The 18524-nt window shown below is 42.2% G+C and overlaps 2 protein-coding genes across 5 annotated transcripts in view; one reads left to right on the top strand and one right to left on the bottom strand.

Annotated features, from left to right (window-relative positions):
- RAD52 (RAD52 homolog, DNA repair protein) overlaps positions 1-5792 on the top strand; it is a 15089-nt gene extending 9297 nt beyond the window's left edge. Inside the window, exons 6-9 of the mRNA XM_015422876.1 lie at positions 2668-2810; positions 3769-3843; positions 4228-4434; positions 5207-5792. Of these exons, the coding sequence (XP_015278362.1) occupies positions 2668-2810; positions 3769-3843; positions 4228-4434; positions 5207-5268 (487 nt within the window). The 3' untranslated portion in view covers positions 5269-5792. The remainder of the gene's footprint in view (positions 1-2667; positions 2811-3768; positions 3844-4227; positions 4435-5206) is intronic.
- Positions 5793-10176: 4384 nt separating this feature from the next.
- Positions 10177-18524, bottom strand: part of WNK1 (WNK lysine deficient protein kinase 1) — a 144660-nt gene continuing 136312 nt past the window's right edge. For all 4 annotated transcript variants that reach the window (XM_015422877.1, XM_015422878.1, XM_015422879.1 and 1 more), the window contains 2 exons: positions 11942-12123; positions 10177-11718 (listed from right to left, as the gene is read on the bottom strand). In XM_015422877.1, coding sequence (XP_015278363.1) covers positions 11404-11718; positions 11942-12123 — 497 coding nt within the window. In that variant the 3' untranslated portion in view covers positions 10177-11403. The remainder of the gene's footprint in view (positions 11719-11941; positions 12124-18524) is intronic.

The raw sequence follows: 18524 nt of genomic DNA, 5'->3' as shown, positions 1-18524 counted from the left end.
GATGTATGCCATCCGGGCTGGTGATTTATCAATTTTTAAGTTGTCTATCAGTCGTAGGACCTCCTCTCTCATCTCCTCAGTCTGACTCAGGTCTTTCAACACCCCTCCCGAAATCAGTGGTTCTGGAGTGGGCAAGCACTTCTCATCTTCTGCAGTGAAGACAGAGGCAAAAATGCATTCAGCTTCTCAGCCATTTCCCTATCATCCTTCACGACTCCTTTTACCCCTTGGTCATCCAAGGGCCCCACTGCCTCCCTGGCTGGTTTCCTGCTTCTAATGTATTTGAAGAAAGTTTTATTGTTGGTCTTTACGTTTTTTGCTATATGCTCCTCATATTCCCTTTTTGCCTGCCTGACCACAGACTTGCATTTTATTTGCCATAGCCTGTGTTCTGTTTTATCAGCCTCACTGTTACTAGCTTTCCAGTGCTTAAAGGAATCCTTTTACACTTTCCATTACTTTGTTAACCATGCAGGCTTTTTCCTATGCCTATTTGTGCCTTTCCTAACCTGCGGAATATTTTTTTGGGGGGAGCTTCTAGGATTGTAGTTTTAAATAGTTTCTAAGCTTCCCCTATGGTTTTGACCCTTTCTACTTTTCCTTTCCGTTTCCTCCCCACATGTCCCCTCATATCAGAGAAGTTACCCCTTTTAAAGTTAAAAGTGGTTGTGTCAGTCTTTTTGGCCAATTCCCTATTTATACTAATGTAGAACTCCACAACATTATGATCACTGTTCCCAAGCAGTTCAATCACTTTTACATCTCTCACCAGGTCTTTTTGTTTTTTTAACATTTTATTTTCAGTTTTCATTAGTTACATACATTTATATGTCATGTTATAACAATTGGGGGTTAACATTCCAGATTTTCCTCGTACTATTTAATGGCATTTTGCCATTTCAGTTTAAATTTTTCCTCTGATTTTCCCGCCAAAAAACATGTTTAATTTATCCATTTCAATTACATCAAGTAGGTTGCTTATCAATTCTTCCCTACTCGGTATACAGTCCGATTTCCAGTTTTTTGCAATACATATTCTAGACATTGTTACTAAATATGTAATAATACATGTTTCATTGTATTTAAGGCCGTTTGGTATAATGTTTAATAAAAAGATTTCTGGTGTCAATGGTAAATCAATCCCTGTGATGTCTTTTATCAATCGTTTAGTAGTTTTCCAGAATCTTTGTATTTTTTCGCATTTCCACCATATGTGGAAATGTGTTCCTATGTTATTTTTACACCTCCCAACAGTTCCCTGAAACAGTTGCATAACATTTTTGCAATCTATCTGGATCTCTCACCAGGTCTTGAGTGTTACTTAGGACCAAATCAAGGATCGCCTCTCCTCTGGTGGGTTCTGTGACCATCTGCTTCATAGCACAGTCATTTAGAGTGTCTAGAAACTCAATCTCTTTTTCTCGACTAGAACACATATTGACCCAATCAATGTGTGGGTGGTTAAAATCTCCTATTACGACACAGTGTTTTTGTCTAGCTGCTATTTTTAATGCATTCATCATTTTATAATTCTCCTCTATCTTTTGATCTGGTGGGCGATAACAAACTCCCAGTATTAAGTTTCCTTTTGGCCCCCCTATTTCAACCCATAGAACTTCCAGAAGCGAATCCAATTATCTTAGCCTCTCAATCTTTCTGGACTTTATACCCTCTCTGACATACAGAGCCACCCCACCTCCAACCCTTCCCCCCCTGTCCTTCCGATATAATATATAACCGTGAATCACTGTATCCCAATGGTTTTCCTCATCCCACCAAGTTTCTGAAATACCCACAATGTCTATTTTTCTCTCCGACACCAAGCACTCCAACTCCCCGATTTTACCTCTGACACTTCTAGCATTTGTATAGAAACAGCTATAATTTCCCATACAAGTTAAGCCTGCAACCTTCCTCTTGCTATCTCAAGACCTTGTCAGGCAGTCCATGTCTAGCCATGGTCTCAGTGGACAATTTCAATCCTCCTCCCTGTAGAAAAGCAACAGGTACCCCCTCATCTCTCTGAGACGAGTCATCCCAAACCAATATTCAGTTTAAAAACTGCTCTGCCACCATTTTTATTTTAAGCACCAGCAGCCTGGTTCCTTCTCGGGAGAAGTGGAGACCGTCACACTTGCACAGCTCCCTCTTGTTCCAAAAAGCATCCCAGTGCCTAAAAAACTTGAAACCTTCCCCCCCCTACACCATCATCTCATCCATGCATTGAGACTCCTGATCTGTGCCTGTCTCTCCAGCCCTGCGCGTGGAACAGGTAGCACTTCTGAGAAAGCTACCTTGGAGGCCCTGGACCTAAGTTTCCTGCCCAGCAACCTAATTTCTCCTCCAGGACCTCACGACTGCATTTCCGCACATCGTTGGTGCCGACATGCACCACAACCACTGGTTCCTCCCCAGCACTATCTACCAGCCTATCTAAAAGTTCATAAACTTGTTCATGAGTGTTGATTTAAAGAGAGTGGAGATTTATTTCAAGGGTTCAATTCATTTTCCTGATTGCCTTGCACAGAATAGGGGCAATTCTCACTGTTAACCGTTTGTGGCAAATAGTCTCCATTTGTTCCAGATATAACCTGCTAGGTATACAGGTTGGCTGTTAGGAGGAAGGCAACACAGTGATATCATTGCTTGGTTTGTGTTTTCTCACAGTAGAGTGTCACTGCCCTTGGAGGGTGATGCCACATACCAGCGGAAGTTACGGCAGAAGCAACTGCAGCAGCAGTTTAGACAGCAGATGCAGAAGAAAGAGCAGATTAAATCAAATGCTCCAGCTGGTCAAGCTAGCAACCAAGGTAACACACTAGTTAGATTCTGTATCTGCTACAGCATGAAAAATTTGGAACAAGTAGGTCAAGAACTTGGCAGGTAACTGAGAGAGGGATAATAAACAAGTGTGTATTGTACTTATTCTAAATGAAAGCATCAATATAAGAACTTATTGAAAATGTATAATCTTCTGCTACTCTGGCCAGCAGAATGAATCATCTGTTGCTGCACAAAATGACCTGCTAAAAAGTATAAAATGCAAAACAGTACAATGAAGTTAGGGCAGCAAATTGCAATGTTTAATCAGCAGGTGATTTGCTGGTTATTAGTCAATTAACAGTCAGTTGTAGCTGATCAGTAATTGGTGGAGCTGCAAAATAAGAAGAATTGCCTGTTACTGTTACTTTTTTCTCTTTAACAAGGAATGGTAGCTACTAGGGAAGAACATCTTTTTTCTCTTTAACAAGGAATGGTAGCTTTTGTTTCCTTCATTTGGAATAAAACTCACCCTCATTTAGGGTTTCGTAATGTACAGATTTTATCAGTTCTTTCATCAGTTAAATCTGCTAGAAGCCAGGTGCCCATTCAGTTGACAGACCTAAATGTTTTATTAAAAAAACAAACACAGAATAGAGCCTTAACCAACCTGACCATCTTAAACAAGTTATAACACTTATAAAGAAAGTTATACAAATCTAGAGACTAATAAGGCACAGCATATCTCAGAAGCAGCAGCAGACTGCCTTCATAAATGGAACAAGCTCACAGAGAATTTCTTCTTGTTTATATAATTATCACATGTCCTTGAATTAAAGTCCAAAATTCATTTTTTTGCCTTGCGATGGCTCTTTGTCAATAAAACTCAAACAGCCATAATCTCCTTCTTGCCATACTTCAAAGACAGATAATGTGTGCATGCATGATGTCATCAGTTTGCCTTCTTCCACTAGCAGCACTAATCAACTTCTTGTTTTTGTTCAAAAGTTCATAATGTCTCTCCTACAAAGCGCAGCACTCCAGCCCAGCTAGAACCTACTTTGGAAGAGGAGTTCCTTGCAGGTGAGTACAGAACTGTATACTGGCCAGTGGCAAGTTTCTGTGAAGTAATAACTTAAGACAGCACAGTACATGCAGGCACAAACAGCCCTTTTCCCAGGCACTCCTCCTTACAGAACTGGTTTGGTGGTGAATTGGGATCTCAGAAAGTATACCTGAATGACTGGAAAAAGTAGTGGGCAGGGGAGATTATATTTACATGGGAGAAATGGTGGGTGTAGTAAGGGCTTAGTGACCTTCATCCTGCCTTTGCATTTCTAATCCTTTGGCAAAGAACATCTAGTCTGCTTCTTGTATAGATGCTCCTGTTACAGTTTAACTCAGTTGTCAGTTGTAGATGGGATTGATCGTAGTTGGCTTTACCTGCCCTGTTAATGGTTGTTTCAGATGACCCTGGGCTATGGGACTTGCCCTTGGAGGCCACTGACCCCAGTGTTACCAAACACAATGCAGCCCCTACTATGCCAGCCCAGCATCCAGGGCAGTATCAGATGATGACTCGCAGCAGAACACCTCAAAGAATAAGCCATCAAAGAATATATGCAGACCATGGACCTTGCTGGGCATCCATTAGTCCCAAACCTTACTCATCAGGTAAGTTATGTGAAAGATGGGAGAATATGTCTGGCACAGAAACTCAAGACTCTAACTATGTGTGCGGCAGAGGGGAACCAAGGCATATTGCTGTGTAGGATATAGACTCCCTTTTTCAATGAACAGGTGGGGCGGGGCAGGACATATCTAGGCATGGTTGCATGTTTTTGGCTTAGCATGCTCACGGAGTGATCCAGTGTAGCATTACTCCTTTTTAAGCCCATTAAAATCAATGAGCTTAGACAAGAGCAACTTTGCATAGGGTTCCACTGTCAAGTTGCTAGTTCCACTGGCTTCAGCTTTCTAAACAGTGTCTGAAGCCTGTGAAGAGGAGAGAGAAAGGGCCTCTTCAGTGCTTCTGAATATATGCTGTAATAAGATTAAATCTACAGTCTGGAGTTCAATTCCTTGGAAGCTGTTCAACTGAATTAAATATGATTTGCTTCAAAGTAAGTGTGTTCTGCATGTAATTAGCTTTTATTATTGGCAGTCCTGTTTGGAATTTTTAAACTGTTGTTTGTATGGGTTTTGCATTTGTTGTGTTTTTTATGTTTTATTTTATTTGTAAGCCTCCTTGAATTCTGCAAGAGAGCACGTGGCTAATAAATGTTTTAAATAAATAAAAATAAATAATTGTAAAATTCAGGCTTGAGCTAGGAGAATGCTCTCCCAAAGAGAACATGATTGCTCCACATGAGAGAAGAAAGTTATACAAACAGGCTCTGTTGTATAAAGGAGGGGGAAAACTCTTAAGGATTTGTTTCCTTTTTAGCAGAGTGCAGTCCATACAGGAGGAGCCAAGGCATGAAGAAGAGAAGACTGGAGCCCTCTTAGCACAGGATGAAACATACTTGGCTTTGCTCTATTTGCCAGTTTGGTTTGCCTGCAATTTCAGAATGCGGAATATTCCTTTACTAAATGGACATCCAAACAGCACATATAGAAAGAAAACAGTGTACGTAGAGTTTGTAAGATGAGACTGAAGGTTTAAAATCACGTTATTCCTAAACTGTCTTCAGATCACAACCCTACTATCTTGTTCTGGCTTGACACAAACTCAAATGTGAATACAATACTGGGGTGTTTTTTTTGCCATTTTTCTTTAACTGAAGGCCACCTTTGTAACTAGTATGAGCCTTGTGCTACAAGATGCTTAGTTGGCTCTGTGATTAAGGAACAGGGTAAGCTAGTTTTAAATTAGTTATTTGCTCTGTAAAAATGCATAGAGAAATATCATATCAAATAGTTGAAAGGCACTTACCACATTTTAAAGCTGTACTTCTGAAACCAACTTTCTGTGGAATAAAATTGTTTTAAGTGTTTGCCCCTTTAGGTCAAGCCACTACAATTATACAATGCTAGCCCTTTTACTAAAGCAATTAAATAAAAGCTTTGATTAGTAAAAAGTTTTTTTCCAAGTCTTCAATTAACCTTTTGCATTTTCAGATCTAGAAATCTCTTTAACCACGTGCAACCTGAAGATCTACTTAATTTTTGGCCATATAGCTCTCTCTTGTGCTCTTGAATATTGGAAATTAAGGGAAAAAATGGTGGTACAATTATTTTTATAGGCACTAACTTAAAGCCAGTGTGGAGGTGGGAAATCAGTGAAGGATCTTTCTAAAATTTCTAAAGAGAAACAAATGCTGTCTAGTACACTGTGACTGATCTGAATTTTTGGAGCCCTGAGTGATTATCTCCCTTTAAAATGCCATGAAGTTCTATAAGGGATCACTCAGTGTCATATTTTGTTTGGTCCTTTGCAAGCAATAAACCCTTGGCCTCTGATATACACCTGCTGTTCCCAGAAGTCTCTGAACAGACAAGGATTAATTCTTTTACCAGTTCCTTTGGGAAAGATATGGCCTTAATGGGCTGCAGTAACTTTACACTGCTGAAAAGGATCATTCTTCCAGCTGGGTGGGTGGGGGTTTCCACTTATTTCTTTCTTCTACCACAGACCTTCACAGTGAAACCCAGTGTTGCTCCTGGAGGTTCTCTGCACTAGTGGGGGGGTTAGAGTCCCATAAACCGAAAATTATGGAAGTTAACCCTTTGTTGCTTGTAAGGAAACAGCCTCCTCTATCCTAATTATAGTTTTTTAATAGTAGCAATAATACTGTAGAAAAGAAGCTGATATTTCATCTAAACACACTCTGTAAGGGAGAATAAAATGACAAGGTCTCAGAAATGAATAATATTAGGAGTAGGATGCTTAAGGGAAGCTGCATGGCATTTTTTGTGGTCCAAACAGATGGCTAAAGGGTCAAACCGGATCATCTATTAGCAGGCTTAAAAATTTTGAACATTAAACTGTTTGTGTAGTTTGTTCCAATTAAAAACTTCAAAGTAGCATAGGAAGAGTCTTGAAGCATATTTTTAAGTTTATAACCTCCTTGTGAGAGACAACTGTCTGAGGGGGATGGTCTTTCTCTCAATATAATGGCTTCTCCCCTCAGCACCAGAGAATGTGAACAATGGACTATTGTTAAAAACTTATGTGGGCCAAGCTGAACCTTTTCATTTGTGAATGGATACTGTCATCGTTCGATTACCAGAGTATGACCACAATCAAAACAGGCATATCCCTGTGACCCTGGTTCATAATGTGCCATACAATCCTAGGAAATGGTCAAAAAGGTCAGGCAGAGGTTATATAGCTGTGCAAACCTGTCCGTAGGGAATCATCACTAGAACTGCAAACTGGGCCGTTCCCTCTCAGGTGACAAAAGCCAGAAAACCTGACCACCTACAGATAAGGCTAAAGTCTCTTCTTCCTCAGGGGACTTCACAGGTATGTGGTGAAATGACTTTCACTGCTGTAGTATATTTTAGTCATCAGGTAGGTGGGTGTTTTGGTTAATTTACAACGTTTGTGAGAGTTCAGAGAATAATGGGCGGAGGAATGGTATGTCAAAATTGCACCCTGCACTGGTATGCCTAATGGGCCTCCAACGTTTTAGAACATTATTTCAAGATAATACTGCTTCCTAGTCACAGTAGTGTGCTCTGTTTTAATAAGGGGGCGGGGTAGACTGCACTTATCTTTTCCAGTATTTGAAATAGACAAAAGCTGCCTTTATCATCACACAGTTCTAAAGTATTACGACAAAGACAGGTACATGCATTGTCCTTCCAACCTTTTTTCTTTTGGATCTAACACTACAGATTTTAGCCAGTTTTAATCTGCAATAATCAAGTAGCCCTTTAGTTGACTAATCAGTGACACTATAGGAAGGGAATTGGCTACAGTATAATCTGGTATGTGTAGCAAGTGGAACTTCACAAAGGGCAGCCTAACCTTCAACAGTGTTGTTTTAAAATCTTCACTCTCTGAGGTACATACTGAGGTTCTGATAATATGCTAATTTAAGGACTATGCAGTGGAACCTTGAGTGACAGCCCTGGTTGTTTTTACAGACTATATTACTTCGTGGTAACAAGAAAGACCAAAATATCAAGTACGGTCTTTCTTCCTACCCACAGCTGAGAAACTCCTTTCAGTGCTGAGTTATGCCGAAGTGTAATGGCCCTGTTAGTGGAATCCCACCATGCAGGAGGCCCTTTCGGTAGTCTTCACAAAAGGAGCGTCATGCTTTGGACTGGCACACACACCCCAGTCCAGATTTTTACGCAGTCCCTCCTCTGCTACTGGCAGTCAGATGCCTTTCAGGGTAACTTGTTTGGTTTCAGTACCACAAGCATGCTTCCCCCATGACCCTAATTGCAGCTTTGAATGTAAGCGAAGCGAACCTTACCTCTCTCGAAGCAAGTTGAGCAGCAACAACTATGTTTCGCCGTGTATCATATTTAGCAAAGCTTCCTGGGAAAACAATTTAGGAAAGCCTACAGGCGAATACTTTTAACAACTTGGGGATTATCCAATAGCCAGTGGCAAGACTACATTTATATCGCCAAAGAAATGTTTAGGAGAGTAAACTATATCTGTCATTCAAGTAATAGAATCGAACATCTTTGGAAATAGGTGTGCCTAATTTTTTTTCTTGCAAGAATAACAGGGCAGTGTATGCAAAGGTTCAGAAAGAGACATGCTGCAGTCTAAACACTAAGCAGTTTTCTGGGAATCGTCTCTTTCATTTTTTTCCTCACCTGAAAGGGAATAGGAATGCCTGCCTGGTGTGTGACTGAATAAGGTGCAGTGCAATTGGTAGCCCAGCTTTCAGTATCTTGCATCTCTCCCAAACAGGTTGCAGAATTCAGCTTTCCTTGGCACACATTTTCTCAGTGATCCTAAGTAATTTGCTCTGGTTGGATACTGTCCAGCATTTCTTAACACTGAGATCTGAAGTAGCGAGTAGCACTGTGATGACTGGCTACTCCACCGTGTGGTCACTGTAACATGAGCTCCCTGGAAGATAAACGTCTGGGGACAGTAGGAAGGAAAAGCTGGCTGAGAATGGGGGGGAAAAAAAACACAGCTCAACAAAAGCAGGTTTGGTTTATTTGAATGATTTCATTAAATATCTACAAAGAAGGTAACAAACTGCAGCACAAAGCGCAATCATACAGGAAGCGCAATGCCTGGATTTAGTGCAAAACATACCATTAACTACGGCCAGGGAAGCCCAAGGTTTGAATTCATTTTATTTCTTTTTTTTTTTTACAGTGTACATTGTTAAATAATGTAAAGAAAACATCTGTAATTCAGAAACAGATCTCGTGGAAAAAGGTACTCAAAGTGTAATATTAACACAAAATAATTTAACAGTTCAGTAGCATTAGTTTATTCCTCTAGACCTCAGTTTTTTCATCCACAGGAGGGTAATCAATGGTAAATAAAACCAGCTCTTGCATAACTAAGTGAAAACCCGACCTCAAGCATCTTAAACCAAAATACCACCCTTGTGCAACACTCAGCTGACTAGTCCCTCTACCGTGAAGTGGTATCTCTCCTTATTGTTCCTTTGTTCTTTCTGCACATCAACCTCATTTTGTGTCTTCACAAAGCTTTTCAGTTCGTTTCCTCTGCAGGAAACCCCCCGCCCAGTCTGAAAAGTTGAAACCTAGCCCACTAGACTTCATTCTTTTGCTATCTGACCCACATACCCCAGCCCTACCCTTCTTTCTGATAACACAACTGTAAACTTCAACGAGGTGAAAGAAAAGAAAAACCTGTGCATATGTTTGAGGGAAGAGTGAACTAGGTACAGAAAGAACAACTCCCCTGCAACCTCAGAGGAACTTCAGGAAGTTAAAACCTCCTTAGTAGACTTCCAGACCAGCAGCAAAGCTGCTCCCAAGTACACAGCAGAACTACTTCAACCCTTTGCAGCCTGCTGCAGCAACAGAGAGTAATACTAGCTGGTTGCAGTATTTTGTTTGAATAGGGGACCAATATTTTACGTTAGAAAGGCGGTGGCGAGTGGCAAGTAGGAGATACAGTACATCTACTAGAAGGCAACACAGTTAGTTACAGTCCTGGTACCAGTTTTAAGTCCTTTAGACATGGAACAAAATTATAAAGACAGAGCAATTTTTTTATGCTGGCTGTTTCAAGTGTATCCATCATTGGAAATGGATAGTGTTACCAGGAAGTTCTGCTCCTGGCTTTTGTGGACTGAATTAAAGGGGGGGGGGATCCCAGCAGACACTCTCCCTTCCCAGAGTTATAGCTCCAACAATTTTACATCACCCTTCTTTCCCCCGCCTGCAAAACCTTTACTACATCAAGCTTAGAAGTCAAACCACCCACAGGAGCTGACCCTTTAAAGGGGGGGGGGGGGGGGGGGGTACAAAAATGCTTCCTCCCTGTTCCCTCTGTTCTTTTCCAGCCCAGCTTTTACTCTGGTCACATATTCATTCGTTTTAGCATTTCCACATTAAGCCCTCATAGCCATTGTGTCATCAACCTCATATGTTCCCCCTTCACTCCATAACTTTACTCTTCCAACATACAGCTGCAGTAGCTCCCCATCCAACACCTACTCTAGACACTATTGCAGTATAAACATCCAATGTGTTAACCCTTTGGTATTCCAGTGACTATGTCCAAATAACCTCCATTTCCCTCTGCCTGTCTAAAGTCTGCTGGGATGGTGATGCTAACTGCAGAAGCAATAAAAGTCCAAGGCACTAAAATATCCAGCAAGCATACTGGGAGAACAGACAAGTATTCAAGTACATTAATTTATACAATTATACATTCACATTTATCTAATACAATGAAAATACAAAGGAAAAAAGTTAAAGTGTCTCCAATAAGTATCAGGATATAGCGAGCTTTTTTCCCATTTTTTTTCCTTTTAACTGTTTAACCCTCTATACTCCACTCATTTTTAAACTACTGTTGTCCAACAACATTTATATATCACAGTGTTTCCACATCAAAACTGATGGTAAGTACATGTCCGCAGGGAACTTTTAAAAATTTATCTTCTAAACAATTTTAAATTGCTCTAATGCTGCAGTCGAAGCTGTTAAAAAAATGTTAACTTTAAAGCAGTAATGACCTATCTCAAAGCATGGGCTGTTCTGCAAGTCCACCTCTGTGTCCCATCATCTCAGGAACTCCAATGTGATGGTTTGAGGGAAGGGAGAGAAGATGGGAACATGGAGAAGCTTTTCCCTAAGCTTGATTCCTCAGAGCAAGACAAACAGCATACTAAAGATTCATGCTTGAACAAACAGCAACTCTCTCAACCCACTGTAGATTCAGCCTCTTAAACCCAATGAGTTTTATAAGAGGCCACTGGTTTGCTTGGTGACTTCCATCATTACATACTTTGCCACATACAAGAACAAGAGGAAGCATGTCCCGTCATGGAAGATCCTGATCACCCTTCTCCCCATCTTCAGAATGGGGGGCTTTTCTTACTGAGAGCAAAGAGCAATGGTTAGAGGGGGATTCGTTCCCCTTTGGGCACTAACAGCCAGTTCATTGCAGCCTAATTGTTGATTCAGGGCCCCATCTCCCCCCCAAGTTCTACCCAGCAGTGTGTCTGGGTCTCATTAAGTGGTCCGCAGATTAGAGCCTGGGGGGTTGCTGATAGATTTCTGCAAGTTGCTGATGTTGAAGCTTTGCAATGAGGCAGCTCCAACAGGCTGGAATTGGCCTAAAGGCTGCAGTGCTGGACCACCTGTCCCACTCCAGGGAGCTACAAAGGGCACTGTTGGGAAACCATACGGCTGAGGGGGGCACATGGCCTTTGTGAAGTGACCTAGGGAGGTAGCTGACGCTGCAGAGATGGGTGTAGCACCAAGAGAGGATGTCATCGAGATGCAGAGCTGGCTTGGTGCAGAGAATTTCCTCGCCATTCCTGGGCCCTAAAACAAAACCCAGCCCCAAAAAGAAGTTATTCGAGAGCTGCTAGCAAAGTATTCTCTTCAGAGTCCGCTCTGTACCTTGATAATGTTTCATGAGCCTTCTCATGAAACAGATCCTCCTGCTGCACAAGTTTGTGTGACTGTGTGCCTCACCCATGCAGATAAACACGATAACCAAGGGTTCATCAGTGATCTGTAGCATTAGCACAGGACAAGAACTTACCTCGTAATTGTTATGGCCCTTGCTGTTCTTCTTGCCGGAGAGGCTCATGGCATCACGAGCCCAGTTGTCCACTAGCTTGTGCAGGTCATCCGTAAAGGTCCCCTTCCTGCTAGAGGCAGGAGGCTGAGACTGAGGTGCCTGGCTGTTCACTGTACCGCCGACTGTATTAGTGCTGCTGGTCCCTGGAATGACAAAGCAAGCGCTGTCACTTAAAGCCGGGCTTGATTATATTTTCCTACAGGCCACCAAAACGAAAGCTAAGATGGAAAACGGAAGAGAGCAAGATATTTAAAAGGCCATGCACATGAATTCTGCAGTTCAACACGAAGACGTAATGGAGAGGAAGGGCTTTAAGGGCTCAGCGCTAGCACTCTCTCTTATTAGGTTAATTATGCGATTGTGTGTTATTTTCCAGGGCAGTGGGTGCTCAGTGAAGTTGCCATTTTCCACTGGGGGGTGAATTAGCTTTTGGTATTAATGACATGATGAATAGTTTGCTCCGCGTCAAGTTAACAAGCACTTATTATATGGGATTAATGCCTCCACCAGCTCTGCCCACTCAACAGAGCAGGAGGAAGTACTCTCAGCATGGACTGCTGCTCCAGTCTGCAGATGGAGAATATGGAGCCCCAGGCACTCAAGACTGGAAAAAGATATTTGTATTAGGGGCAGCAATCCTCCAGTGAGGATGCATCAAGGAGCTGTGGGTTTAACGTCCACCAAGTACATCTAAATTTCTGTTCTGTTCTGTGACAAACATGCAGTGGAACAGTGAAATAATTTTTATAAAGCTTCAAATTTTTTTAAAGCTCATAACTTATTCAAGAAGCAGTAAACTCAGTGCAAGCGTTTAACAATACTGAGAGTCTAGGTAGGACATTATTTCCCGTTTATTAAAAATGCTATTAGAGCCAGTAAGGCAAATGTGTTGCCCAATATTACACAAGAAGTCTTATCTGGGGAAGCCTGACATGCAGTCCAAATATTGTACTGATCAGGAATAAATCCCCAGTCCTCTGGAAGTCCTTCCCATTCAACACAAGAAGAATATTTGACCCAATGCTGAACACTCATTAAACTAGCAGGAGATAACACAGTAAGTTCAAATAACTTGCTTCTAAAACTAATGAAGAAAATGTATTGCAATTAAAACTGTAAAAAAAAAAAAACCCTGACAAGAATGAACCAAGGCCTCCTTTGCACCAGATCACATCCACAAACTCTGATAATCCACTCCTGCTGTTTAGGAGTGTGACCTTGTTGTTAGGAATGAAGCCATAGTAACCAGCAACAGAATTTTGGAGGCCTGCTTGTGAGAGAAAAAACTGGCCTCCCTGAATCCAGGTCAAGTGAAACTTTACTAGGGTTAAACCAGATGCAATACAGAAACCCAAAGTCAGGACCTCATGTAGTGCTGCTTTCAAACCAATCGGTAGCTCATCAGCTGCTTTGAAGACTGGGGGAGAAAGATGGAGCACGGCTGGAAGGGAGACCGCTCCCTGACGCTTTCCCCAATCTTCAGAGCAGCCAACTGGTGCAGCTATTCAGCTAAAATGTGGGGAAACCTTATCATGGATATTCCATTTTGCATCTAATTTGCCCCTCAGTTACAGCAACTGAGCAAGGTGCCACTGCACTATGAAATGTGAACAAGCAGAGACAGCACTCATTCAGGTGGCAAAAAGCCCACCCCATCCACCCGGTGCTAAATACTGGTGTTAATCTGCCACATGCAGAAATGCAAGGAAGTGGAAAGAAAAAACAGAGTCTTTTGCCCAGGTGAGGAGGAGTCAACAGTGATAAGATCATAAATGTGTAACATGTAAAGGGAATTCCTCTCTGTAACATAACAAATCTCAAGCAAGTGATACAAGCAGAATTGAAACACACATACATGCACATACATCTCATAAAAAAGCAGGCAGGAGAATAACCAGCACAGAAACACACAACAGTGAACAAAAGCATCAAAAAACAAACAAAAACCAACAAAAACCTTGACAGGGGTGGGGGGATCGGTGCATTCTGCAGTTAAAACATTCTGTGCAAGGACCAGTATGTAGTCTTCAGACCCCTCCTGATGGCCAGAAATTCCATTCTTCTTGCTGGGTATTTATAAAACCCAAAAAAATCAATACACATCTCTAAGCTACCTTCAAAGATATCTGGCAAATATGGGATAACTTAATGTTCTGTAATAGTCAAGAAGTTCCAGAGTGAGAGACAATATTTTAATGCTTGGTTGGATTTGTTTCTTTTCAAAGCTGTTGATAATGCAATGTTCAGATAGCTAAGACAAAGAGGAAGAGGGGGAGAGAGAAGGATCACAAGCTATATCGGAAAGCCACCTTCTCCTCTGGTCTCTGGTCTGGTAAGAATGGATTTCTGAGAACTGCTAAGCCATCAAGAAGAGTCTGACAATTGCCTAGATCAGTGGCCACGGAAAACAACGTCCCTCTAATCTTGCTCAGTCACAGCAAACATTTAGATTCTTACTTTTTGTTCTTTATACTACAGAACAAAACCAGGTTCATCTGAAGGCCTCGGGCCCTGTCATGCAACCCTCCATTTTAATTCCACCAATTTGTTTCAGAGGTAGTTTACCACCAGTAATCTTGCCAATGATGGCCCCTTTTGCCATGTTGCAGGTACACTGCGGACATCTGTGTGCTTGTCTTCCCTCTTTAAGGTATGGAAGTACTGTCTGCAACTCTGTGCAGTGCTGAGTGAGGCAAGCCCCCTTCAGGATAGTCATCATAAGCAAATAGCCCACACAGACTGTTCATCCCAGCCCAAGATGCAAAACGTTACTGGTGCAAATACAGATCCAAAGATCACTACTCAACAGCAAGGAATCCCAGAGAGGCGAGGCTGACAGCTGCAACAAGCCTTTCTAGCAACCCTTAGCAGTCACACGGTGTCCAGGCCTAGTGCCACGTTAGTGCAGCAACACACTGGAAGAGGTAACGGAGACAGATGAGACAGATGCTGTGCTCAAGACAGATTCAGGGAGGTTAAGCTTCAGAAAGCTCGAAACAGCAACTTGGCACTGGCAATCAGAGTTCAGAAATAACCAAAAATGCAATAATTACTACAGAGCTGGTTGCAAGGGCAGACTTTTTTCACCATCTTCCCTGAAGCACAAAGAGAAAGCAATTTGTTAAAGAGAGACAGTGAGAAACATTTAGTGTTAAGCAAACAGCACAAAAGCCCGGTGCGAAAGCAGGGAGGCCACAACAATGCACTATCCCTCGGTGGACAACTGTGACTCTTTCAGGAGCTCCTCCATCTGAGGCTGTATGGGTGGGTGATCCGAGAAAGGGCCTTCTCAGTCATGGCATGAAAACTTTAGGTCTCCCTCCCCAGGGAAATCTGTCTGTCTCCCTCTACTGATGTCTTTCACCAGCAGGTGAAGACCCCAGTAATGTCCACTGGCCCTTCTTCCTGCCACTGATGGTGTTTATGTGTTTTTATTGAATTACTTTATAATTTTAAACATATTTTAAATTGCTTAAATGCTTCTTCTGTTCCTTGCCGTGGGCACCCTGATCAGGTGGAAAGGTGGCACATATGTTTTAGATAACAGTGGCATCCGTTTGAAGGAAGTAAATCAATATTAATATTAGGGGGTGAGCGGTATACAAATTGAAGGATAAATAAAAAATAAATAAATATTTTGTTACATATCCCTCTATTTCTTAGATTTATTAGGACTGGGGCTTGGTCACCGAACCCATCATTAGGGCTTTGACTCGGGTAGACACACCACTTGGGTTAAATTTTTTTTGAAGAGTTCAGGTTCTATTCCTGCTTCGAGAAAACAAAAATTTAGTCCAATTAAGACTTGGAAGACAAGAGAAGCTGATTCTGAAAACCTGATGCACAATAAAGGCAGAATGTGTCGTCACATCACAGTCAATTCATGGCGACTGCATGAAGTTCTACCTCAGGGGTGAGGCAAAAGATGAGCAGAGGTGGTTTGTCATTGCCTTCATTTACACATGGTGGTCTCTCATCCAAGAACTGACTCTGGTCAACCTGTCTTAGCTTCCAAGCTCTGAAAAGACCAGGTCTGGGCTATTAAGGCTGCTAGATGCACGTTTTCCTGGCTGAAAGATGAGCCTTTACAGCCTTCACAGCCCAGTTTACTATTTCCAGGAATGTCAGTGTCACCAGAGATAGGAACAGACCTATTGAACCTCTTCTGCTTTTTCTCCAGCTATACAGACAAATACATCTGTTATTGAGCCCAGCTTCCTAATGTATAACAAGGGTCTTCCCCCATGGAAACAAGAAACCTGTAAACAAACACAGCATCGAGCCAAGCCGTGCTTTTACAAGTAATGCCCACATTTACAGGATAGCTGCAATAAACTGAGGGAGCAGCTGAGGTTGTGTCTACAGCCCCCAATCATCATTTCCTGTGTCTCCTCATCACAAAAAGAGTTTCTTGCTGCCTCAAAAATGATGCATAAAAACTTTAGAACAGCGTGTAATGCACGACATGAATTAGCCACATCTTTGCTATTAGCTTTCTTCCAAGACTTCCTGATATATCATTAATTACTGTTTAACACTTCCCAGGATAATCTAACTACTGCCACTACCTACAGAGCTATCTGTTTGCAGAACCCTTTCTCCGTGCCATAAGCTAACTGTACCAGAACATTTGCTTTCAAGAAGCCCAGAATGGGAATTCCATGCTTTTGGTAAGAGTATAAAAGTTGCTGAAAAGCAAGTTTACCAAAGTCTAACAAGTACCGCTAAGCTGGTAGATCCGGGTGGTCAGCCATGTTGGTCTGAAGCAGCAGAACAAATTTAGAGTCCAGTGGCACCTTTAAGGCCAACAAAGTTTTATTCACGGCATGAACGTCCGTGTGCACGCACACTTTTTTCAGATACACTGAAAGGAAGGTAAGGTTCAGACTGCTAAGGTGATAGTTCAGCTTCCCAGAAACCAAATTGGATTATATCATTATTCCCATTGCAGCTGTCCTTGGAAACTGCTGCTTTGCTCATGGGTGACAGACAGAAAAATCCCCGGCCTGGCTGAGCTGCTGCTTGGTGTACCACATTGACAGATGCCCTTAATTAGCACATTTGCATTATCTGGCAGGATGAGAGGAACAGCAGCATTTATTATCACACCCAGGAAAGGATGCTCTGCCCGCTTCATTAACACACATCTAATTCAAATGCAGGAAGCTAGACATGAAATCCACCTATTCAACCTGAGCACATTTCACGGCCCTATCGATATTTAGCTCATTCAAGTTGATAGCAGAAGTTACAAGATCAGAATTTCCAAAAACTATTCCCAGAGCTCAACTATAATGTTAATCTATTCAGTTAATGCTGAGGTGTGTCACAGTTCTTGAAACATCACTCCTTCCAAAGCAAGAGTAAGATGATGTCAAATAGCCAAAACAGCTTATCAAAAGACAACTGAGATCCAGGCTGGTGTGACTGTTAGGCAGGGGCCCCTGACGTGGTGTCTGTGGGTGCCATGGGGCCTTCCGACCCCTTTCCTGGTGCCCTTGAAGTGTTCCTGGAAAGTGGGTGAAGCCAGGTGGGGCTCCTGACTGACTGTGCAGATTAAGATAGCATTCCTGCAGTGGCTGCCTCTCACTCCTCTTTCCCCGTGTATTTTTTTTAAGCGACTCCTCTTGACCCCTGCACTCGGGCGTCCTCTGTGTGTATGGCTCCGCCTCCCATGGTGGCAATCTGTGGCTGGCTCCATGTCCTGCAGCAGCTGTTTTGTGGCTGCACTCCTCACGCTGTGCCATAATTCCAAAGACTCAATAAGGTTGGGGATCCCAAGTTAAGGTATACAACCTAAACTAGGGAGACCCAGGCTGAAGCCCCACTCAGCTGTGAAAAATCGGTAGTTGCCCAAGGGTCAGTAATTCTCTCTTGTCCTGGCCTACCTCATGGGGTTGTTGTGAGAATCAAAGGGAGGGAGGAAGAACCGTGTAGGCTGACCTAAGCTCCTTGAAGGAAAAGTGGGGTTTAAAAATTTAAATTAATGAAGATGATATGATGCTGGTAGAATTTGCACAGGACACATATAGGTTGCAAGCATCTTAATACCAGTTAGAGGATTATAAATACATCTTTCCTATTTCCATGAACTGGAAGACATTCTCCACATGGTTGTCAACTTCCCATGCACAAACGCATTTACAGGAACTGCCGTTGTGCACAAATCTATCCAGGCTTTAGTCACATCTACCCCTAAGTCAGATATCTGAACAGCTGTGTTAATGTGGCTCTTTTCAGATGTGAAAATCCTCTGCCCTCACTCAGAAAGACAGCCATGATTGCGCATGCCCATGAGGGAGGAGCCGAATCTTCCTGCTTTATTCTGTTTCATCAATGTTCCCTCTAAGCCGTGGAGTCTTGTGAGCAAAAATTCTATTTTGTGAGCTACTGGCATTAAAGTAAAGTTGGTTACTGCATAGATTAGTCTGCTCTGGAGCCATCCTTCCTGAGCTAAGACAAAAATGTGTGAGCAGGAGGCTAAAGAACTGTGAGCTAGCTCACACTAACTCAGCTTAGAGGGAACACTGCTTGGGACCACTCT

This window comes from Gekko japonicus, unplaced genomic scaffold, assembly GCF_001447785.1.
Source record: "Gekko japonicus isolate JY-2015 unplaced genomic scaffold, Gekko_japonicus_V1.1 scaffold34, whole genome shotgun sequence".
NCBI classification, from domain to species: Eukaryota; Metazoa; Chordata; class Lepidosauria; order Squamata; family Gekkonidae; genus Gekko; species Gekko japonicus.
Note: the sequence above shows the minus strand (reverse complement) of the source record. Positions and strands in the feature narration are given on the sequence as shown.